At 37.6% G+C, this 25,099-nt stretch overlaps 1 protein-coding gene and 1 long non-coding RNA gene across 3 annotated transcripts in view; both read right to left on the bottom strand.

Moving 5' to 3' along the window:
* Positions 1–1,618: 1,618 nt before the first annotated feature.
* Positions 1,619–25,099, bottom strand: part of LOC308688686 (polymeric immunoglobulin receptor-like) — an 83,215-nt gene continuing 59,734 nt past the window's right edge. For both annotated transcript variants that reach the window (XM_081361926.1, XM_081361925.1), the window contains exon 5: positions 1,619–2,014. In XM_081361926.1, coding sequence (XP_081218052.1) covers positions 1,980–2,014 — 35 coding nt within the window. In that variant the 3' untranslated portion in view covers positions 1,619–1,979. The remainder of the gene's footprint in view (positions 2,015–25,099) is intronic.
* On the bottom strand, positions 18,269–19,837 carry LOC308687708. The gene is made up of 3 exons (XR_014029784.1): positions 19,744–19,837; positions 18,589–18,632; positions 18,269–18,281 (listed from the first exon to the last, which is right to left on the bottom strand). It is a non-coding gene; the product is annotated as an uncharacterized lncRNA (long non-coding RNA).

The following is a 25,099-nucleotide window of genomic DNA, read 5'->3' as shown; positions in this document are numbered from 1 at the left end:
ATAGTGTGTGTGTGTGTGTGTGTTCATTGAGTTTAAAAGTGAAATTTTTTTTTTTTTTTTTTGTACTGGACCACTGTCTCTGGCTATCCATCAACGAACTTGAGTGCCTTGGTTGAACAAAATAGTGAATTCTTTGGGTGAAAGTCCCATCGTGGCGTAGTCTGCAAACTGCCTGGGCCTAAGCCCTGTAATGTGTATTCTTTCTGCCACATACTCGTATAGATTGCCAGCTTTGCTTGACCTATAAGAAAATGTAAACACTGACAAATAAACCTATTTCTTCTAACATATTTAAAACCAATCATAAATATGTCTATAGAAAAAGATTCATTAAAACTATTAAATAATATAATAAACTAAACAACCTTTTCAGTCTAAAACAATCCATATAAGGAAGCCATAAGCCAGTGAAGAGACTCAAAATGTCCTTCTCTTTGCACTTTGAACATGTTCCTCACTTTAAAAACATTCCGATTAAAAAATAGGCAATCCATTGAGGTTCAGTTTTGACAAGTCCATAAAGGAAAGATTTCTGTCCATTTTCAAATTTCCAAGATTTTGTAGTATTTTACACGCAGCTACTTTCCATCTTGAAATTATTGAACCATTAAGAAGTCTTTGCAACAACTGTAAATGAAAAGCTGCTGCTTTACTTTCAAGATGTGCCAATCCTTGTCCTCCTTCTTCTTTGGGTAAAAATAATGCACTCTGAGGAACCCAATGTAACTTGTCCCAGAAAAAATCGACTAAAATCGCTCGAATCTCTGCTAAGAGACGCAAAGGAGGATCAATGCAGGTTCAATTATGCCATAAAGAGGAAGCTACTAAGTTATTTATAACTAAAGTTCGACCTCTATATGACATATTTGGGATTAACCACTTCCATTTTTCGAGTCGACCTTTAACTTTTTCAAGAGTTCCTTCCCAATGTTTTTGCACAGTTGCTTCATCTCCTAAATATATATACTGTATATATATTTAAAGCCTCCTTTCTTCCATACTTAACCAGGAGGAAGGGACAAAGAACCATTTTTCCAATCTACTATTAGCAGTGCTTCACTTTTTTCCAAATTAATTTTAGCAGAGAGCAGTTTTTTAAATCGTCAAGTACACTCATTAAAAGCTGTACATCACTCTGTTGACTAACAAACACTAAAATATCATCAGCATATGCAGAGAGACTTTTTCTGAAATTAGGCAAATTAAAACCTTGTACATTTTTTCTCAATTGTTGTAACAGAGGTTCTATTGCTAGCGAATACAGCATCCCAGAGAGCGGGCATTCCTGCCTCACTCCTCTAAAAACTTTAAAAGGAGTGGATAAGCCACTATTAATTTTGAGTATGCTCTCGACATCACTGTACAAAACATTTATTTTATCTATAAAACTTGTATTAAAACCAAAAGCTTTTAACGTTTCCCATGAGTATGTGTGTCCAACTCTGAAGAGCCGCTATCAACATGCGGGAGACTCCCGGAACTTCCGGGAGACTTGGGATGTCTGGAATGTTTTTATGGCCAACCATCTCTCATTCACCCAGAAGCCTCTGTACAAGCTTTCTAGGAAAGCAGGCAGCAGACAAATACTAAATCAAATAAACAAAGAAATATCTCATTTAAAAAATTACAAATTTAGGAATAAAATCTCCTCTTGATCGACTACACACAACACTTCCTTACTTTACTCAGTCTGGAAACAGAGAAAACAATATAAAAGTTGTTAAGGCGTAGGCGTTTTAATTTTTACATCGCTTTTCACAGTAAATATTGTTTCAAAGCAGTTTTACAGAAAATCATGTGCTAATGTGTTAAGAGTTCAATCCACAAGTGAGCAACTGCAGCAAGCAGGAAAAAAGAGGAAAAATATAATCTTCATAAAATGTTTAAAGAACATCTGTTCACACAGTCTGTGTCTTATTGAGTTCTCAGTGTTCATCCTGGACCCTGTTTACTGCACATCTGTCTGTCCTTTAAAATAATCATTTTATACACATTCTCTGCTGTGGAGATTCAACTGATGAGACGGAGGAGGAGGAGGAGGAGGAGGAGGATGAGGATGAGGATGGTGGTGATGTTGTTTCTAAAACATCTGTATATAAAACAATAAAACAATGAATTTCTAAAGGATGTTTTTTTTTTTTTTTTTTTTCACACACAGAACTCATCTCTTTTCTCATGATACGTGTTACTGATGTCATTCACACACTCATTACCCAGAATTCATGTTTGCTGACACACAGACACAGAATCGTGAGCTGTTAGTTTGAGTTTCCAGAACTGAAACCTGTGGTTTCACACTGAATAATACAGTATATCAGAGTGACTGATGAGCACTGTTAAACTGCATTAACTATAGTAAAAGTGTGGTAAAAGGACGCAGTTTCTCATTGTTCAGAACAGAATCATTGTTTTACACAAAGCTGCACTTTTACCTTCATAAACTACACACATATAAACTGTAGTTTGTTTGTATACTTCCTCTTTTTAACTGTTTGTGGTTTTTCTTTGTTGAACAGAAAGAACATCTAACATTAATAATAAACCTGTGGTTAAACCTGCTTAAACAGAATCAGCTGCAAACATGACACACAACACACAGTGATCTGCATCTGTACCTGTAACATTGATCAGGACTCGTGTGATGAAGATCTTGTGTCCTTGATCAGACTGAACTCCACACCAGTATTCTGAATCTTCTTCAGTCACATGACTGATGCTTCCCGTCAGGAGCTGCTGTTCTCTGTCATCATACAGCCGGATCTTTCCCTCATCCCTCCATCTTCTGCTCTCCTTCACAGACGTCTCATTAGCACAGAGATCAGCTCCAGATCTCCAGCACAGAAACTTCACATCATGAATGTGGGATTGTGGGTATTTGCAGCTGATGTTCACAGATCCTCCTGCAGAAGCTGATAGACTGATGCTCTTCACACAACAATCCTCTGTTTAAGATCCAGATAAAGTGCAGCAATGTTACAATCACCAGATATATTCATGGATTCTGTCAAATAATGCATAAATGACTGAAAGCAGCTCACCCTTCTTAATGTCCAGATTAAACTCAGAGAAGAAACTGTAATCTTCAGAAACTTTGACTATAATCTTATATTCTCCAGAGTCGTTCTCATTCAGATCTCTGATAAACAGAAGTAAGAGTCCTGCAGATCTGTCATCATGAACGGAGAATCGTCTGTCATGTTTCCATTCTGCTGTTCTGTTAGTGTTTATTACAGTAAAACACTGATCTGCAGTTTTACAGACGCTTTTTAAATGATTTGTGTGTTTCATCCCATATTTGTAGTTTATAATGACGTTTCCTCCTGAATATCCTCTCACTGTCCTGATTTGATGACCTGTTGAACACAGTAGTGTTCATTTTTATTCAAAGATAAACACAAACATTAGCGAGACATACACACACACACTAGGGGACAAAAAAGGCAGTGTATTTAACCTAGTTACTGATTATCTGCCATATTTTAGGGATTAAATCAGTATTAGTATTAAATCACAGTATTTATATCAGTATTAGTATCGTGATGTTGTGGAGATCATCATGAGTTTGAGGGTCTCAGTTACTCACCTGTTAAAACCTCCAGATTCACTTCAGTGTATAAATCTTTTCCAACCCTTTCAGTTCCACAGTAGTTCTTCCCAGAATCCTCTTCTCTCAGATCTCTGATGGTCACAGTGAAGACTGCTGAACTTGTGTCGTCATACAGAGAGAATCTTCCAGATTGAACCCATTTATCTTTAATATCAGTCTTGATTCTGTCTGTGCACTCTGACCATTCACCTTTACAAAAATACTTTATATAATCTGAATATCCTTCATCATATGTGCATTTGATCGTGACTCCGCCTCCTGAATATAGTCTGTGGAGAGAAACTGCGTTTTTTTGACATAGGTCAGCATGATATCAGAGCGAGTCGGACCACACTCGGACACATTTCTAACCGGCATGCATCTCGCGGTGATCAAGAATAGAGTTTAAATTAGCCTATACTATCAATGAAGTGGAGTCTACGTTTTTTATTATGATAAACATGACACAATATCACATCGCTACTACATGAAACAAGCGTTTACTGTTATAAAAAAAACAGATTTGAGAGCATTAGTGGAACTGAAGATGTGAGAATAAACACGAAACACACTTGATCGTTGTCATGCGGTGAATCCGGCCAATCATGGATCAGTTGTGTCGTCATCAGTGTCGCTCTGGAGAAACTGCCCTGGCCGAGTCCTCCGGCTGCTCTCGAATCGCTCTCGCGTGCTTTGATGGCATACGTCACTGACACAGTAACGTGGATTTGGCGCTGTCTCAAGTCAGACACACTTCTAACCGGCATGCACTGCTTCAAGTCAGCCGGCGATCGGTCTGTGCTGCGCTGTATGTAGTCAAACAAGGTGAATGGTGAAACTTTTAATTGTGTTGATATAATCTCTCTATATTTGAGAAAATATTTTGCAATCGAGTCACACACAGACCTCAAAATTCAGCATGCAAAACACAACAATGGTAACAATTATTATTAGTATTTTTAGTAACAGTAATCTTGTGTAAGTGCACTATATTATCTAAGCATTTGTTAGTAAAACATACTATTCCTATTTCACTTCACTTGTTTTTTAAAGGCAATCGGTTTGCATGCTTTTTTTTTTTATTATTAAGACTAGATCTTACAGTGTATGAATCACCTGACAGAACTCTTTAAACAGGGACTAAAACTGACTTTTTGCCACACCTGTCTATGGCCGGTGACTTAAGAAAATGTAACGGCCATAAATATATATTTGTTCTGGCCATGAAACTGTTTTTGCAAAAACAGGAATAAATGACATTAAAAATGTAGATACCAGTGAAATTTAACAATTCTCTATTCCAATGTCAATACCACAGCTAAAACTACAAGCCTAATATACATTTCAAACATTATGAAAGACAAGTAAACAGTCAGTAATAAAATAGAAGAACAAATAATCAAATTACAAGCAAAAGCACAAATAAATACAATAACAGATACAAATGAATTAAACAGTGCTTTACAGGTTATTCAGGTAGATCTATCAGTAGTTTTCAGGTACAGAAATTTAATTAAGGAAGCAAATGTAAAATAACACTGCATAGTCTTCACTATATAAATTAAACATCCTTATAATCCTTACTAAAGTTACAGAAGTTATTCAGTCAAGAGCAGGGCGTGATTTCCTCGTTGTCCTGTTGTTTGATTATCATTAAAAACACAGACAGCAGCAGCAATATTAGGCCGCTGTCACTTTAAGAGTGAATGATCTAATATACTGATACTGACACAAGTGAATGTAAACAGTTGAAAAAAGTATAAGACATAATTGTGTGTGAATTTGTCCACTCAAGTGCAAGAAAGAGGAAACACGTGAAGAGCTCAGTTTAGTATTCGCGCGCTGTCTGAGGCGTGCTGCGGGTGTGTGCGCATTCACACATCGTGCGAGTAACAAAATGAGCTCACTTTCGCTTCATCTTGAATATTATGAAGGCTTTAACTTTCGTAATGATGCAACTGTCCCGAGCATCGTTCACGTTTGTTCACGTTCATGCATGGGTTTAACTCCTAAAACTGTTATCGGCCAACTAGCAACTTGCATTTGGCACTTGGCGAGTGTTAATTTTAGGCCCTGTCTTTAGATTCTATTTAAAGGTGCAGTGTGTGATTTAGCGGCATCTAGTGGTGAGGTTGGTATTACAACCAACAGAAGTTACTGTGGCCGCCAGGAAAATATGTTGTTGTCTGAGACAGCAGAGAGTGGCCAGTTAAATAATGAGTTTTCTTTACAAAGATAAATTAAGAAATTATGTTTACTTTATTATTCATTAAAACAATATATTATTGGGAATATTATTGTTACTTGTTCATCATTGTGTCAGTGTTTTATTCGCTGACTTTAGCTATAGCTTCTTTACACAAAACATGTTTGTCCGTTTAGGGCCACTGTAGAAACATGTCGATGTAAGCGGACCCGCGGTGTGTGTAGATAGACAAGGCTCATTCTAAGGTAATAAAAACATAACGGTTCATTATGTAAGGTCTATACACCACTGAAAACAAAGTTATGTATATGATATTGCATTTCTGTCAACAGATCCTTCGAAATATTACACAATGCACCTTTAAAACTGAAAACTGTTAAACTGTAGCGTGAACCATTTTAGAAGAATCAGAGGGGTTTGTGGGTAATTGTGGAGTAGCATAAACAGTGTCACAAGAATCAGAGGGGTTTGTGGGTAATTGTGGAGTAGCATAAACAGTGTTACAAGAATCAGAGGGGTTTGTGGGTAATTGTGGAGTAGCATAAACAGTGTTACAAGAATCAGAGGGGTTTGTGGGTAATTGTGGAGTTGCATAAACCGTTTTAGAAGAATCAGAGGGGTTTGTGGGTAATTGTGGTGTAGCATAAACATGGTTACAAGAATCAGAGGGGTTTGTGGGTAACTTATTATTGCACTCTTTATGCCACTCCACAGAGGGGTTTATGGGTAATTTAGCAGTGGCATAAACAGATTTAGAAGAATCAGAGGGTATCATGGGTAACTGGGTGGTTGTGCAGTCAATGTGAAGTCTGGTGTCTTTAATCTCCTCATACAGCGGTTGAGGAACCTGAGAACAGAAAGACAAATTATTTACAGCTTTTGATGAAGGTCATTCATTCAAACACACTCTTATGACTTTACACACCGCTTCACTGTTTTCTGTTCCAGGTTCAGATATTTTAGAGACTGAATCAGGGGCTGTAAAACAATGACAATAATAATATTGATATAAATATATTGATTCTAAATATATCAGACTTGCATTGACTAGTTGTGACCAGCAGGGGGAAGCAACATCTTTCTATTCACTCATTCCACAGACAACAATGTTACTGACTGGCAAACAACTATAAACATTATTCTGACAAATAAATGACTATGATAAACTTCTAAACTTCTGAAAACATTGTTGGCTGGTTTACCTCGAGTCTGATGCTTCTTGTAGAGAGTCACTATACATAACATGAATCCAATGATCAGCAGAAGCAGAATCACAGTCACGCCGATGATCACGCCCCATAAATTTTCCTTTTTATAAATGGAAAATCTTGATAAACTTTTTATAAACCTCAAGCTTATTGAGAACTACATGAGGCAAACATCCCGCCTATATCATACTACACCTTCAGCTATAAATATCATACAACACAACCAGGGATTATATAAATACTTACAGTATGTCTCTAGAACAGACACTCAACACACGCTTTTCCATTTCTTTAAGACACTTTAGCTCATTGTTCTTGTTTAGGGGAAAAGTTTAGCCGTGCAGGGGTGCCCAATCCTGCTCCTGTCGATCGACTGTCCTGCACAGTTCATCTCCAACCCTAATCAAACACACCTGAAGCAACCAACTAATGTCTTTAGGGTCACTTGAAAATTAAAGGCAGGTGTGTTTGGTTAGGGTTGGAGATGAACTGTGCAGGACAGTCGATTGGCCAGATATAATGCTCGTCTCTTCTGTTTTTGCTGTAAATTGCCTAATTATGATAATAATAGTCATTTAAATTAAAAAAAAATATCTAAATAATATGTTTTTATATATATATATATATATATATATATATATGATCCGAATAACTAGTAACTAGCTACTTGAGTAGTTTTTTCACTGGATACTTTTTTACTCTTACTCAAGTAACCTTTAAAATTATTACTTTTAATTAGAGTAAATATTTCTATAAGTAGGGGAGAGCCAGGACGATTGAAACACTGAGATTTCCTTGAAAACCACTCACGTCATGTATGTCAAATTTCGTTGGCACGTAGAGCACGCAATGCCTACCATACCCGCGAAAACATTTCTTCTTTACGTTTAGCTGTTTTGGAGTTAAAGCCGCAAAGCTGGTTTTGAGTGCGGTAAGTATACTATTAATTATTTTTTTGTTTTAACATAATGTCTGTATTATAGTAAACTTGTACACTGTATTTATCAAGAGAGTTATTTGAAGAGTTATATCTGTTTTACTGCTTTTTATATTTGTACTGTTCACTATAATCTTCTTCTTGTGTTTTTTTAGGTAGACAATTTTAAGATCTGTCCAGGGACAACGGATGAAAAATAGCCTTTTGGCTAATTCTCTTGCATTTGCAGCAATGCTAATTAATGTACACTGTCCTATGCTGTTCCTAGACTTGTGTTTCTTTTTAAGCAAATTCATTTTCAATTACGCAACACACGTTATCTCTTTAATAATCATCAATTGTCCAATCTTCAATCTTCAACAAATTTCATTTCGTCTTCTGGTTGACCAGGCTATTCAACTAGCAAACACTCAATATGACTCAAGGAAGAAATGTAAGAAAATAATTGTAAATGGTTGTCTATCTTCGTTTTGAAAGATTACAATTAGAAAGATTACAAAATGAGCATCGGCTTATCACCTATTGTTTATTGGGCGACATAACAAATGTCGATGATTGACAGGTTAAATTAAATTTAACCTTTAAATTGTTGGAAAGGCGGAGCTTAGCGCACCTGTCAATCATCGTCCTGAGGCAAAATGAAGCTAGAGAGAGACTCGCACGGGACCGGGAGAAATAACCTTATTTTGTGTGCTAAAGTGTGCGTCTATTACTGATTCTGAGTATCCTTTTTGATCAGCAGACAATCCTTATTAATCATAGTATTTAATTTCGAGGCAATTTGGTATTTGTCCGCGGTTATGGAGGTAGTCTGAGTGAACAGTGTGATAACTACAAAAAGAAATGAATAATTGAAAATTAGCTCATTATGAATAATAGGTGCTAGTAGACATATTGTAATGTTGACCTGATTGACACTCCTGGATGCAGGCTTATCATGCAGGTGTTGGAGAACAGCAAGAGAGCAGATGAGGACAAACAAGCTCTCATTATGATCCATGCAAGAGCACCAAATGGCCTTGACTGAATCTGGAACCCTTCCAAAGAAGGGGGCGGAAATAGCATAAGAAGTCCTATACAGTTTGTATATGCCTCTTATTCAGTCACAAAATAAGACTGTAAAACAAGATAGACTGTAATAGCAAGAAACGTCCGCTCTGCATCCACCAGCACTGAGACCTTAGCTGGGGTCAGTTAAACCTTTTGGGAAATCCTGGTAAATATTATTACTTTATTATTTGAATGATTTATAAAAAATGAATAAAATAAAAAACGTAGAACTAAAAGGACTATTATGAAGTGGGTGTTTGAGATTGTAAACACGAATGTACTTATGATAAAATCTGATAATTTTGTGTCATCTATAATGCCAAGTATATATGTTTTTTACTGACTGATAAATACATGTTGATTTAAGAAAACGAAATGTAGTATTGTAAATGAATAAATAATATTCTAATTGAATTATGTGAAAATGTATTATACTATAGTGACAAACAAATCTGGGGTTAGAAAAGATTATACCTTTTAGATTTAACTATAAGGAGATGTTTAGGGTGAGAACTCCTGATAAGACGATTTAATTATTGGGTTAATTTTTGAGGATTTAAAATGTGTGTGATGCCACCAAATACTGATGTAACAAAGTGTGAACCTTATAATAAAGATGTTAAGATCATTTATAGTAAGAAATGACTGAAAATAATGTTGTTGTTTTTGCTTTTGAAATATTTTTAAATCTTTAAGAATGAAAGAATTCATTGGCTTCAGTGGACTTTGAATGTATATAATATATTAAGTAAAATAAAATATATGCTATGCTAATTGAAGAAGAAAGTCTTGTGACCGTAGGGCATGTTAAAAGATGTAGAAAACTTGTAAATTTAATTTAAAATATAAAAGGTTTAAAGATGGACATTGTTAACTTGAGAGATTGTTTACAAACTTTACAATGGGAACCTTATGTATAACAAGGAATAATTTGATTTATATAATTTATGTTTGAACATATATAGTGTTCTCAGAAATTAAGGGAAACATTAGAAGGATTACTCTGGATACAAAGGTTTAATTACTGGATTGTTCTGATTATAGTAAATGTATGAAATGTAACCATAATTAACCAGATAAATAATTGTAGGATGTGATATGTTTATGCAACAATTACTAAAAGGGTTTTGTTATATTTGATGGTACAATTATGATATCTGAGAATCTGTTAATGCTTAAGAAATGATTACTGGATTTAGTGTAAGATATTTGAATGAGAAAATGAGTTGCATGACAATATTTGACCCAGAGGTTTGGAACGGGACGTTTACAAGCAATAATAAAAAAGAAACCTTGTGCACTGTTTGAATATTGAAAAAATTTCAAGACTGGTACAAACCAAGGGGGATGTTTAAACTAGTAGTTTGGGCAAGAAAACCCATCATACCCCAGAGATACTAACTTTGTGCCCTAAAGACCCTAGGAGATGTCAGCGGCTCACATTTCCATGTTTCACCTGGAAGCGCATCCCCTGGCTGGGCTTCTGCATACCTTGTCTGATGCTGAGCCGGGGGAGGAGCCGCGCCTCTAAGGGGAGACCGGGTGCTTGAAGTACTGGATTCTTTTTGAGATCCAAATTGGCCTAATACATGATAAACAAGCAGAGCACAAAGTTTTGCCCCTTGAAAAATAAATAATTTTAATACAATTACAAAAGAAATATAATTGATTATTTCTGTTATGGGAACCAGAAAACAAAACTGGGTGAAATATTGCATGAACTGTAACAAACCAATCTATTTAAGAATTATGAACAAATGTCCATGTTATTGGTAAAGTTTGATGAAGTGAACAAAGTTCATGCTACAGTTATGAGAAGGGAGGATAAAGAGTCAGGATAATTGCATGAAGGGGGTGTTGTATAATATCAAGAAAATGCAATTACCTGCCTCCTTGTTTATTATAAATGCCTTTATTGTTACACATATTTAGCCAATGTATTGGATATAATGCATTGCATTCAATGTTGTTATTTATTCTGTTTGTAAAAGATGGCTTATATTGTTTTGGCATAGATGTACAGTAATTGGTTATGTATGTATATGAGACTGTGCCAACCCATGTTAAGAGGAGCAGAAAAGTGCGATTATGTGTGTGCGCTAGAGGACTCCTAGAACTGTAAATGAACTCAGCCATCTTAGTTGAGTTTACTGGAGTTCAAGGACATGAAGAGGTGGACCGCTTGCACCTGCCTGGAGAAGGATCTGGGAAACTTTGGAGGAGTGTCAACCAATGATGCTGGAAGACTTTTAATGAGAACATACCACAGAGGAGTCTTCTGACCAAATTGTAAGTACCTTTTGAATGCTTACGGTTTAGGTCAGATTTGACTTTCTTTACCTTACCTGAGAATAATAAATAAATAGGTAAAAGGTGTTAAGAGTAAAGTACACACCGTAAAACAGACTCAAGAAGAGTATGTGCCAGTTTTGAGTCAGGACGTTCAGATTTCAATCCTGCCACTTCTTTCAAACCGCAGAAACGCTTACTGAAGTGTCCTGTCATCACTACTAGTGTCCTGTCTACTGAAGGAGACTGAAGTGTCCTGTCATCACTACTAGTGTCCTGTCTACTGAAGGAGACTGAAGTGTCCTGTCATCACTATTAGTGTCCTGTCTACTGAAGGAGACTGAAGTGTCCTGTCATCACTACTCCAAAAAACTGTTTTCTACTGAAACATTGACTTATAGAACGGACTCACCTTTCCCAAGTCCATTATGAACAAATGTTTATCCAACCCGAGCCCACCTGCGTTCTTCAAGATGAATCTTGCAGTATGAGCCCAAGTCAAGTCTTTGTGATATAAAAGTCTTTGTGCTGCTTGTATCCTGTAAGAAATCAACCGACTTCTCACATCCACCAGCCCTTGACCTCCTTCATGGACAGGTAAAGAGCTGCAGCATGGATCCAGTGTGCCCCACTCCAGTTCACGAATAAAGGCTCCATAACAGTCTTCTTATACCACAATGTTGAGGCCGCCAAATTGTGGTAATAGCCAGGTCTATTTAGACAATCGGGCTATCACTTTATCCAGCAATCCCTCCCAGTTTCTCATCTGAAAATGTTCATTTCCTAAAAAAAAACCCTAATGTTTTTATCCTCTTTCTACCCCAAAGTAAACCACATGGTAGTTTTGGAGGTCCTACCTCTTCCCACTTACCAATAATATATCCCTCACTTTTCCCCCAGTTCACTTAGTCTGAGGAGGAAGCTTTTTCATATTTTCCAATAATTTCCGTTAAAACTTTCAGATCATCTGGACCTTTTATAAACACAGTGACATCATCAGCATACACTTACAAGGATGCTTTAAAAGTACTTTGTAAATCTGGAATTGAAATACCAGTTAATTATTTCCATAATCTGCACAAAAATGGTTATATTACTAAACAACTGTCCAGAAAGTGGACAGCCTTGTCTGATCATCATAGGTGCACTCAGTTCTCCTCCAGCTTTAACAAATACATTAGAATACAACAATTGTATATAAGATACTGTATACAATTACAACAAACCCAAATTATTTTAATACATTAAAAAGATATTTATGAACAACTTGATTAAAAGCTTTTTCTTGGTCAAGAGAAAGAACCCCTACATTAAGACTATTACTTTGATTAAAATCAATCACATTACACAATACAAATAAATTATCCATAATTGATCTATCAGGTATACACTGGCCTCTATGAACTAATACTGTAACAGACAAGTCTGTTGCGAAGTCTTTTATCTGCAGTCTTTCTTCCACACCACTAGGGGTGCTATGGTGCCTAAATGCTCTCTTAAGTAAAGGCTGGTTTGTAGAGGAAGTGAGTAGAACAGCAGCAGTAGAAAGCATGGCTTAACTGCATTTTTTACCACGTCTTGGTTGGAAAATGTTCCATTTCAATCTTAACTTAAAGTAAGGATTTGTTTTCTTTCCTGTTATTTAAAAGTATGCCTTGATAATGATGATGTTTGTTGCTAATAAGTTTGATACAGTTTATTTGTATGTATTTTAGAAGTACTCTTTATCGGTGACTTTAACACTGCATATGCAAACTAAATATGGATTTAAAGTCCAGAGGGATGAAAGCTTGGCTTACTTATGACTGTTCCTGATTTGGAAGAGTCTGATGCATGAGAACTGTTTTCGTTTGGAGTGAATTCATTGCAAATGGTTGGATTATTCATCTACTAAAGGACTGCTTCACCTTTGGACATTGTTTGATGAACTATACCATCAGATAAGAATTACACACATTAATTTTCACTTTATTGAATTGTGCAACCTAATGACCAATTCCTGTAAAGCACCTATAAATTAGATTGTTTTGTTTATTGTAGTTGCTTTTTCTTTTTCTTGTTTTTGGGTGTTGACCATTTTTTTTGTTTGCATAAGGATATAAAAAAGAATATAGTGTTTATTAATTTGGGGAGTATTTTTCCTTCTTGAACAGCTATTAGACAAACTGAATCCCCCATTATTGCGTTGTATAACTTTGTTTTGCATTAAAAATACGAGAGAGTCATAATACATGTAAATATTTTTTAAGTCTGTTTGCTTGTGCCTTTGAGAATATTTTATATTCTTAACACAGCAACGACACTGGTCTCCAGTTTTTTAATAGTCCCAAGTCTCCTTTTTTAGGAATTAAAGATTGAACTGCTCTATATCTTTATGTCCCTTATCTTTGATCAAGCAAATTCTTGATCTTATAAGTGCTCCTTTACGTTTTCTTGTAAAAAACACCCAAGTTCTTCTTATTTCTTATTTAACCTTTCATTATTCACAGTTCCCTTATTGTTTAACATGTATTTTTCCAGAATTGCAATGTCTCTTTGTAAACTGTTAACTGTTGTTTTCATCAATGCAGTCGTATGTGAAGTATAGTTTTGACAAAAAATTATATTATTAGCTTTACCTACAACACATCATTGACCAATATTTTCAAAAGTGTCTTTCTTAAGTTTCCACTAATCCCCCCAAAAAACTTAAACTTTTCATAGAAACTAATATATTTTAATAATTTGACATTAAAATGCCAAACATACACAGTATCATCAAATTTCTGAATGACTGATTCCATAAAAAACCCACACGCTTATGCCCATTATTAGGAGCATATACATTATTTAAAACAAATGTTATTCCTTCAGACTTTAGTTAACAGTGCTCTTCCTTTTACAGTTTCATCTACTGATAGAATATTAACATTAAAATCTTTGGAAAAAAGAATAGCTACCCCAGCACTTGTATTTGTTCCCTGGCTCAGAGCATATTTCTCTTTTGTATTTAAGGAACCCAGTTTTAAAAGTTCTATAGAAAGATGGAAATAGTAAAAACTTTTTATGCCCAAGATCTCCACACTCAAAACCTATACTGGCATAAAGCATGTATGATTTTCCTTCACAACTCTGAAAGATGCATCTAACTTCTGCACATTCAGAAACATAAACATTTGTCTCCTAAAAGACATCACATGTTTCAGTGCTTCATTTTTACATCCTAATTGGATTATTTTAAATTGCACAAGCACATTTACCATACTGAGCTAATGCACGCTCAATATCCTCATTTCCAATAAATGGGGACACATTCGACTTTTGTGGTTGGTGTAACAAACGGTGAAACAGTAACAAACACATATCACAATCCCGTTGCGTATCGGGCGGTTTACCTCTTTAACAAAAACCCCAACCACTTTATTCATCCTGGAGGCCGAAGTAATGTCATGTCCAACCTCTTCTCCGACTGCCGACAACTGACACACCCTGAGCAGGAACACATCGCGTGACGCAGAGAGAGAGAGAGAGAGAGAGAGAGAGAGAGAGAGAGAGAGAGAGAGAGAGATCAAAACTAGATGTGAATGTACTCCTTAAACAATAACAAAAACACTCGTTAAACAAAAACTACACCATAGTGGCGGATATCCATCATCAACTCGATGGAGGTGGAATGGGCGGAGTGGGATGCATTGATTGAGCCGGAGGAATAAAGACCCCCAGCGGAGCAATAGGCGATGCAGTCCAGGACAGAGCCGGAGAGATGCAAGACCAAGGCCGAGTCGGTCACCGTGATTTTGCCAAGTAAGATGTGTTCCTGGATCAACAAATTTTGTTGGTCCTGGATCAACATTTAATCAACCAATCACAAGCCTCTGATGTCATCAGTGTGTGCCGACCAAATCCAGTCGGTCCATTTTGAACCTTCCCTCCTCTCTTGCCTCGGGCTGACTGACAAAAGGTAAGTTATTTTGTCTGTCTTCTTTCTTTGACCCTCTCTGCAACTAAAAATCTGACTTTGTAAATGTATTTATTCACAAAAAAATCCTGAAATAGAACACTTAACCCTCTGAGGTCGGCAAACGCGCCGGCGCGTTTTGCTGGATTTTCTCCACATTGTAGCACTATAAACTTAAATTACTCCGTCATTTATGGTCATACAGAAAAAAGAAATATAAAAAAAGAATCTGTGATATTTCTACTTTTGTATGTGTCCACTTACAATCAAATCAAAACATTGTGCTTTTGTAAAATAAAGAATATAAACAGGGTGTGCGTTCTGCCTCTCCGTCGCGGTGAACTTTTTTTTCTTGAGCACGTCTATAAACTGAAACAAAACTCAGCGAATACTTGTCACACATTTATGAGCCATACACCTTTATAAACATTTAAGTGTGTACTTTTAAATGATCGGGTTCAAAACGAAAACAAATATTTTCTGTTTAAGTAATTTTTATAAAACCAACAAGATGTCCAGCTTCTCAAACGCTTGCTCATTACAGTTAATTTGGCCACGCCCACTCGCGCAAAAGATATTCACATGCAAATCTCCACATGGAACGCGAACGCGCTCGTTACCTCAACAACAAAACACCAAAACACTTCACTTCACTTTTCGTCGAGTTTGAAAGACGCGCCTGAGCTTACATTGGATTTAGGCTACCTCAGAAGAAGAACGCAATTTGAAGACAAGAAAGATTTAAGGTAAGAAATTCTTACATGTTTGTTATTGTTGCATAAATGTCACGTTGCAGTTGAACTGTTGCTAGATATATGGGGAATATTATAATATTTAGACCCGTGTTTACTGTTAGGCCTACTGTGTTTGTGGATATCTGGTCAAACGTAGATATGTATATGGTAACCATAATGTTTTATATTTGGGCGCGATCGCGTTTGAATGTATCAGATTTTGCAGCGCGATCGCGTTTGAATGTATCATTTGAAAATTTGAAAAGCAAAACACACCAAACGGCTTCATGTTTTTACTATTATCTCATTTCATATCATCATAACGAATGGAAACATTTGAAGTAACATGATAATCAATATATTTTTCTCTAGCTTGGTTGTTACTGAAATATTTTTATTATTATTTTACCCAGCACTGCGCATAGCCTATGCCTACAAAGCACAACAAACCTGGTGTTCATTTACTATATATTGTTGGAAACATTTGTGTGTGTGTGTGTGTGTGTGTGTGTGTGTGTGTGTGTGTGTGTATTTTGTGAACTTTAAAAAGCAATTTTAACCAGAAAAATCTAATATTTATTTCCAAAATCGTGCAGACCTTTCTCTTGATATCAGTATGTTCACTTGTATGTTTTTTCAGGGCCCAGATGAGTCCTGCCGACTTCAACATTCACATGAGTCTCTGGAACATGAACATGGTAAAGTGAAAATCAAACACCTTGGAAATTGAAGGTATGTACAATGTTTTTAGGAATGGCACAAAGGTCTCTGTCTTTCAATAAGTGCTTTTTTGCCATTTGTTGTGTCTATTTGGATTATGTTGTGTAAATAAATCCAAACAATTTAAAAGCCATTCTTTTTTAAATCTCCTCATTTACAGTATTGTGCAAGGTTGCTCAGAATGATGGGCCCTGATAAGCTCCTAATAGGGCCATTAGGGAGGTTCTTTGTCTTTCTCAGGTGAGAAAAGCCTTACATATTAATGAGGTGATCCGCCCCTTCGCATAAGGCTTATTCACACAAAACACGTCGTAAAAATTTTAAATCAATATATTGTCTTCTCTGAATGAGCAGTCAGGGTGATTTTCACATAGTTTTGCAGCAAATATTCTAGGCTACGTCATACAATTTTCAAAAGTCTTGTGAAGAAATAATCAGTAGGGGTTTCATGGCCTTATTTCAGTGAGATTTTTTTTTTGTATTTTCACAAACCACGCATAAATGTCATTATCTCAAAACTACAAACTTTTACATACATGCTGTTGATATATTATTGTAGCAGAGTTTGTGCTGAATACAGTGTAATTAGACTTTAGCCATGAAAATGTCACAAGTAACAGAAATAACCAGAAATGTCAGAGCATGTCAGAACACCTCCAGGGCCCAGAAAACAGCTCAGACCTCAGAGGGTTAAATGGCATATTATTACATATCATGTAATGCAACCCTGAACATACATGCAACAGCCATGAGCCGTTTAGCTAATAGCTAAGCTTACTTCACTCCACAACCCCTAAAAGTCTTCTTTCTCTCATACCTTTACACACAAATACACATTTAATATTTAATAAAATGTTATAATAATGTTTAAAATTTTCAATACATTCCAGGTCTTTAAAACAGATTACTATGATTTTAGTCTGAATAAAGTGTGCAAAAAGTATATGACATTTAAAAAAACAGTAGAATAATTGCTTTTTGAATCTGATTGTAATCAATATTTTGATAATTGCTATCGTCATCATTTCAATACGGGGTAGATTCGCTAATGTTGATCCAGGACCATCATGATCATTTCAATATGGGGTAGATTAAATTTGTTGATCCAGGAACACATCTTACTTGGCAAAATCACGGTGACCAGGCGGGGTCAGAGGGCTGGAAGACCAGGGGGACGCCACTGGACCGGAGGGACAAGGTACAAGGACAAGGCGGAGTTTTAAAGATGAGGGATCCCATGTGAAGCTGGAGGAATGTAGGTGATGGTGCCAAGAAACTGGACAAAACCAATAAAAGTGGTGGAGCTAAGGAACTGGGGGAACCAGTGAAGGAAGAGAGCCTGGGAACCGGATGGGTCCAGCAAAGCAGGAACAGCTACATGGAAACTTAATGCCAAAGCCAAGGTTCAAACATTCAAGATGAGCTGATTCATATCCTCTGCTGTGTCTCGTCAAGCAGTGAGATGATTGACAGCAGCGTATTAACTGTAATCCTAATTATTCCTGAAACTGACAGTGTCAGGACAGTCAGATTCCTTGTGGAAATTCACCACTGCGTAATTCAGATCCTCAGCAGATGTGATGAAGCACTGAGAGTCACCAGTGCCTTTCTCAACTGTAGCGGAGGAATCAGAGGGGGTTGTGCGTAATTGAGCAGTGGCATAAACAGTATTGTAAGAATCAGAGGGGCTTGTGGGTAACTGGGCAGTGGCATAAACAGTATTGTAAGAATCAGAGGGGTTTGTGGGTAATTGTTTGTGAGTGTCTTTAATCTCCTCATAATCGCAACCAGTGTGAGAAACCTGAGGAGAGACAGAGAAATTATTTACAGAAATAAATATGATCAGGTTTGAAGGCATTAGAATTCATTGAGATTATGAATAAAAAATAAACATCTTATTTTATACAGTAACTGGACTCACCACTTCATGTTTTCCTGGTCCAGTCTGAGACGACGAATCACCACCTGCCAAAAACAATTATTCCTAAATTCAATATTCTGCATTTCAACACTGATATCTTGTGTACATTTTTTCATACATCATCAAATATCTGTTTTGCTCACATCTTGTTGTAGCCAATAGGTGGCGACAGAATCAAAGTGGGAAATGATCACTCTGTGTTTTAAACTCAGAGTTAGACTAGTTAAACTAGACTATGGGCCCTATTTTAACGATCTGAAACGCAAGTATCAAATGCAAAACGCAAGTAACTTTGTGGGCGGATCTCAGGCGCTGTTGCTATTATATCGGCGGGATAAATGACTCTTGCGCCCGACGCAAATCTAAAAGGGGTTGGTCTGAAGTAGCTTCATTATTCATAGGTGTGGTTTGGGCGTAACGTGAAATAAACCAATCAGAGCATCATCTCACATTCCCTTTAAGAGCAGACGCGCTTTTTCGATGGCGGATTGCTATTATAACAGCGGATTTGCCAGGCGCGCGCCAGGAGCGGTTCACAGCCGAGGAGACCAACGTTCTCGTCAGGGCCGTAAAACACGGAGAAGTTACATTGGGGATGGAGAAATCCACACAAATTAGCTTCGGGTAAACAGGCGTATAATAATTTGGGTAAATGTGAAAAAATAGGCATAAATCTAGTTTACACATGGACACAACAATGATTGATTTCCCTCGTGTGGTAATATTTTTTCCTTGTAACAATGTATGATTTGTAAAAATGAAAACTGCTGCGTCTGTGTAGATGAGAGAAGCAAAGTGCATGCGCGTTGTGCACACGCTACATTATGGCCAAGCATGCGCCCTTAAAATAGCATCTGAATAACATGCGCAACGCGCCACTGACTTTAGACTAGGTTTTTCCTGGTCAGTGGCGGAATTGTTTTCTGAAACTGCAAAATAGCACCAAGGAACGTTTGCGCTGGAACACGCCTCCTCTTTTCTCTGAACCGCCTCCGGGAGCGCAAGTTCATTCCCTAATTTACCGACGTGCGTCTGTGGAGGGAAAAGTCTGCTGTGCGTCAGCCGGGTGCAGAATAGGAATGCTACATGCGCCGGTGTACAAAGTCAATTGCACTGGGTGCAAGATAGGGCCCTCTGAATCTGAATGAGTTTTACCTTGAGACTGATACTTCTTACAGAGAAACAGGAATAAGAGTCCAGCGAAGATCAGAACCAGAAGAACCAGAACCAGAGGAACGATCAGAGAAGAGCCTGAAAACACAGGAGAAATCATCAGAGAATATGATCCTCTGAGCTAAATATCAGATCATGGGCGTAGCTCGACGTTTGGAATAGGATTAGCCAGACCGTGATACTGGATTCACAGGTTTAACATTGTACATTCACACAACCCATTTAAATAAAGGTCTTGTCTGGCACTTGCTCAGTTGCGCGTGTAGCTGAATGTACCAGCTAGATTGTCCTAAATACATTTTTTGGACCCTATAGGCTGTGACACAACATTTAAAAATGCAACATTCTTCACTCAGTTAAACACGTTTTCCACCAAAGTTTGATCTGGCACCACAAAGAGGAATTGACCCAGCAAAAGTGATGCTAAACCTGCACTGGTGATGGTTTAAAGAGACAGTAACACAGTGTAAAATAGTGTGAAATCCCAAAAAACATTCCACAATATTTCGCTATTGAGGATGGAAGTGCGGTATCCTACCAAGTCAAGAGTTATAAGTTATAATGTCTTTCAACCAGAGAATTCACTGGAAGTCCAATATGTAAACAAGAATGATTGGGTTGTTGTTGTTAATAATTAACGATTTAAAATTTCAACATGACATCATGACTTTGCGTAAACATACACGCCACTTTCTTTTTTTTTAACATTTGTTTATTGATTTTTCAGTGACATAAAATCAAGAGGTAAATTCGGGAGTCAAAACAATGTCAAGTACAACAAGTACAACTACAAGAAAAAGAAAAAAAAGGGAGAAGAAAATAAATCAATAAAATGAAATCAGATAAGGAATAATAGTTATAGTTTAAATAATAATAATAAAAAAAATAAAAAATAAAATAAAAAAATAAGCAGAACAAAACAAAAACACAAAATGGTCCCCCACTGCAAAAGCCCAATATGTACACTTTACAGAGATAAATAAAAAACATCCTAGCATGCTACCAATTCACACAAGAAAAAAACAACAACTAACAATTAGTAGACAATCAGGGTGGCTACTCTGGAATAGCCGTAAAAGTCAATCCCTCAACATGTGCAAAAAATGGACCCCAAGTTTTATTGAACTTTGCAAGAGAACCATGTATCGAGCACCTAACTTTCTCCAACTTCACAAACTGTAGGATGTCCCTGATCCAAGACGAGTGAGAAGGCGGCACAGGAGACTTCCACCTCAATAAAATCAAACGTCTAGCCAATAAGGAGACAAAGGCTACAAAGTCAGCTTTATATTTAGGAAGCTGCAAAGTAGGAGGTAAAACCCCAAACAAAGCGGTACATGCTGTTGGATCAAATTGAACCCCCGTACAAACAGAAATAGAATTAAATATCTGTGTCCAAAAATTAAATAGTGAAGGGCAAGACCAAAACATATGGACATGGGTAGCTGGAGCCTGATGACATCTAATGCACATGGGATCGACATCATTATAGATTTTGGAAAGCCTAACCCGAGTGAAATGGGTACGATGTAGAATTTTGCACTGGGTCAGACCATGTCTAGCACAAATAGATGAGGAGTGAACCCGACGCAAAATGGCATCCCACAGCTCCTCCGAGATCCCCTCCCCTAGATCCTCCTCCCATTGGGTTTTAATTTATGCTGCGGGGTAAGCTGCAAAGAATAGATAAGATTGTATAAACATGAAATAGCACCCTTAATGGTAGGCAATGGGGTTAAAAAGGAGTCAATTAGAGAGACTGCTGGGAGATTTGGGAAATTGGGGCTAAGATGACGGATAAAACTACGAACTTGAAGATCTAAAAAAATGCTGTCTAGGCAAATGGAATTTCTCTGAGAGTTGCTGGAAAGATGCAAATGTACCAGCAATATACAAGTCCCTAAATGCCTTGATGCCATAGTTAGACCACAAAGAAAAAGCCCCATCAATTAAGGAAGGATGAAAAACAGGGTTAGCTGATAAAGGTGCTAGGAAAGAGAAGGTCTGTAGACCAAAATAGCGTCGAAATTGCTTCCAAATTTTAAAAGTGGATTTAACTAAAATATTATTGCAAAAAGGGGAGGGAGAAAAGCTAAGAGGAGCGTGGATGAGAGCAGTCAGCGAAGCAGGTTTAACAGAAAACATCTCCATACTCAACCATGTAGGAGGAACTGGTGCCCCCTCCAGAGAAATCCAAAGCTGAATTACTCTAAGGATGGAAGCAAATCTTCAAATCGGTCTCTAATCTGAATACCAAGGTATTTAAAGCCAAATGGAACAATTTTGAATGGGAAACCCTGAGCAGCATTTCGGGCACCTTGATTTAAAGGAAACAGCTCACTTTTGTCCAAGTTTAGTTTATAGCCTGAAATCTGACCAAATGAACTAAGGATGTCAAGAGCAGCTGGAACTGAGACAGAGAGATTGGACACATATAGTAATAAGTCATCGGCATAGAGGGAGACCTTCTGTTCAAGACCATATCTTGTTATTCCAGTAATGCGTGGCTCTGAACGAAGTGCAATAGCCAGAGGTTCAATAGCAACAGCAAATAAAAGAGGACTCAGAGGACAGCCCTGACGAGTGGAGCGGTGCAAAGGGAAATAATCTGAATGGGTGTCATTAGTTCTGACTGAAGCCACAGGAGATGAATAGAGCAACTTAATCCAAGAAATGAACTCCTGACCAAAACCAAATTTCTCCAAAGCGTAAAAAAGGTAGTTCCACTCCACTCTGTCAAAATCCTTCTCCGCGTCTAATGAAATTATGGCTTCCGGCCCCATTGACGTAGAAGGATTATAAACAACATTGAGAAGTCGTCTGAGATTAAATAACCCATGTCTGTTCTGGACAAAACCTGTCTGATCAGGAGAGATTATCAAAGGCAAAACTGATTCCAGCCACAGAGCTAATAATTTGGACAGAAGTTTTACATCAACAGATAAAAGACTAATTGGACTGTAACTTGAGCAGGACAGAGAGTCCTTATTCCTTTTTAAGAGTAATGATATGGAGGCCTGATTTAGAGTCTGAGGTAATTTAGAAAGAGTAAGAGATTCATTGAACATTTCTATCAAAACTGGTGCTAATTTGTCAAAAAAGGTTTTGTAAAACTCGGTCGGAAAACCGTCCGGGCCTGGACATTTTCCAGATGTTGCCCGTTTAAGGTCAAAAAAATGTTGCCCGTTTAAGGTCATCTATGGTGATTGGGCCCTCTAACTGCACAGCAGTATCAGCATCAACCCTAACCAACTCCAGTGAGTCAAAAAAACTATCCAGGGCTGGCAGATCAGACCCAAACTCAGAAGTATATAAAGAGGAGTAAAACTGTTTAAACTGATCATTATTTTTTTTTGGATCAGTTGTGACGCCAGAAGGAGTATGAATTTGTGAAATCTGCTGAGATGAGGAAGCCTGTCGAAGCTGATGGGCCAAAAGTTTGGTCGCCTTATCCCCAGATTCATAATAACAATATTTAGCCTTAAATAAGAGCTCCTCAACCTCTTTAGTAGAAAGAACATCAAACTCAGCCTGAAGAGAGAGACGATCCTTATATATGTTAGGGGATGGGGAGGAAGCATAAATATTATCAAGCTGGGAGATTCGTAACCTCAATTCCTTTAATTTTTTTTTCCTCTGTTTGTTCTCATAGCTGCTGTATGAAATAATTTCACCTCTAATGTATGCTTTCAAAGTCTCCCAAAGAAGGGAGGCTGAGATTCCTGGAGTTCTGTTGGTAGTAAGAACAAAGTCAATTTGATTACAAACGAACTTAACAAAATCCTCATTAGATAACAAGCGCGTATTGAGACGCCAAGGGGGGCACGTACGTTCGCGCTCCTGTATGAATAACTCCAGTGTGGTCGGAGCATGATCTGATATTAGAATAGAGTCGTACGAGCAAGACTGAACAGAATGGAGAAAACGGTTGTCCAGGAGAAAATAATCAATACGAGAAAAGGAGTGATGTACATGAGAGAAAAAAGAATACATTTTACCAGACGGATTAAGAAAGCGCCATGGATCAGAGACCGAGAACTCATCCATAAAAGATAAAATGGTCTTAGCGGACTTTGAGGGCACTCCTGGTCTAGTAGAAGAACGATCTAATACAGAATTAAGCCAACAGTTGAAGTCACCCCCCATAATAAGTAGATGTGTGGACATGTCAGGTAATTTGGCGAACAATTGATGGAAAAAAATTGTCGTCATCCCAGTTTGGACCATACACATTAGCCAGAATCACAGAATTACTATAAAGCTGTCCCGTTACAAACACAAACCTTCCATTGGGGTCAGCTATTACATTAGAGCACACAAAAGGAACCGATTTGTGAATCAAAATTGCAACCCCCCTAGATTTACCAATATGAAATACTTGACTGACCCACCTCCCCTTTAATCTGATATAGCTGGAAGATTTTAGGTGATTCTCTTGAAGGAAGACAATATGAGCACCTAATTGTTGAAGATGGTGAAGAACTTTGCTACGTTTAATAGGCTGATTTAGACCATTACAGTTCCAGCTAACAAATTTGAGTCCTGTCCCTGATTGTCGTGGCATCCTAGACTGCTGCATGCTAGTCAAGTATTAGTGTACACTGCAGAATGGAATGTATAACAGTCACAAAGATAAATTAAAACATGGGCGACCTGACTAAACAAAACACAAAACACACAGCGAGAGAAAAAGAGAGAACTCCTCACACACCCACCCACCACCCCACGAGCTGAAGCGTCTTCCCAAACAAGACGCGAGCAAATCCCACAAACTACCAAAAACATCCTAACTCGCTCCATTAACAGCACAAACCAGTAGTGCTCATGCGAGTTTGTAATGAAGCATTAAATAAATATGTAAACAAACACAGTAGCAAAATATGAAAAGTGACTCAAGTCCAAGTGACACAAACTTAAAGCAGGGCAGCTTAACGTTACCAACAGAGAACAGGTTAAATTAACCCCCAGTTTACCGAACATACTGCCAGCCGCTTTCAAACTGTAGCTCCAGAGGAGACACCAGACTTTAAGTTCACCTTGACAAAGTCCATTGCAGTGGCTGGGTCCTCAAAGGTGTGTGTAGCTCCACCGGGAAGAGTGATCTTCAAAGTGGCGGGAAACCTCAATCCGAACTTCACTCCAGGACACGAATGTAACAGACGTTTAACGTCCGTGAATGCAACACGTTTCTTCGCAACTGACGAAGTATAGTCAGGAAAGAGAAACAGTTGTTTGCCTTGGTGGAGAAGAGGAGCCTCGCTGGCCCGGTGTAAAATGTCATTCCTCACGTGAAAAAAGTGCACACGAATCACAAAGGGTCGGGGTGGTTTACCATCAC

Source organism: Scardinius erythrophthalmus (assembly GCF_964197995.2).
Source record: "Scardinius erythrophthalmus genome assembly, chromosome: 3".
In the NCBI taxonomy this organism is placed as follows: domain Eukaryota; kingdom Metazoa; phylum Chordata; class Actinopteri; order Cypriniformes; family Leuciscidae; genus Scardinius; species Scardinius erythrophthalmus.
Note: the sequence above shows the minus strand (reverse complement) of the source record. Positions and strands in the feature narration are given on the sequence as shown.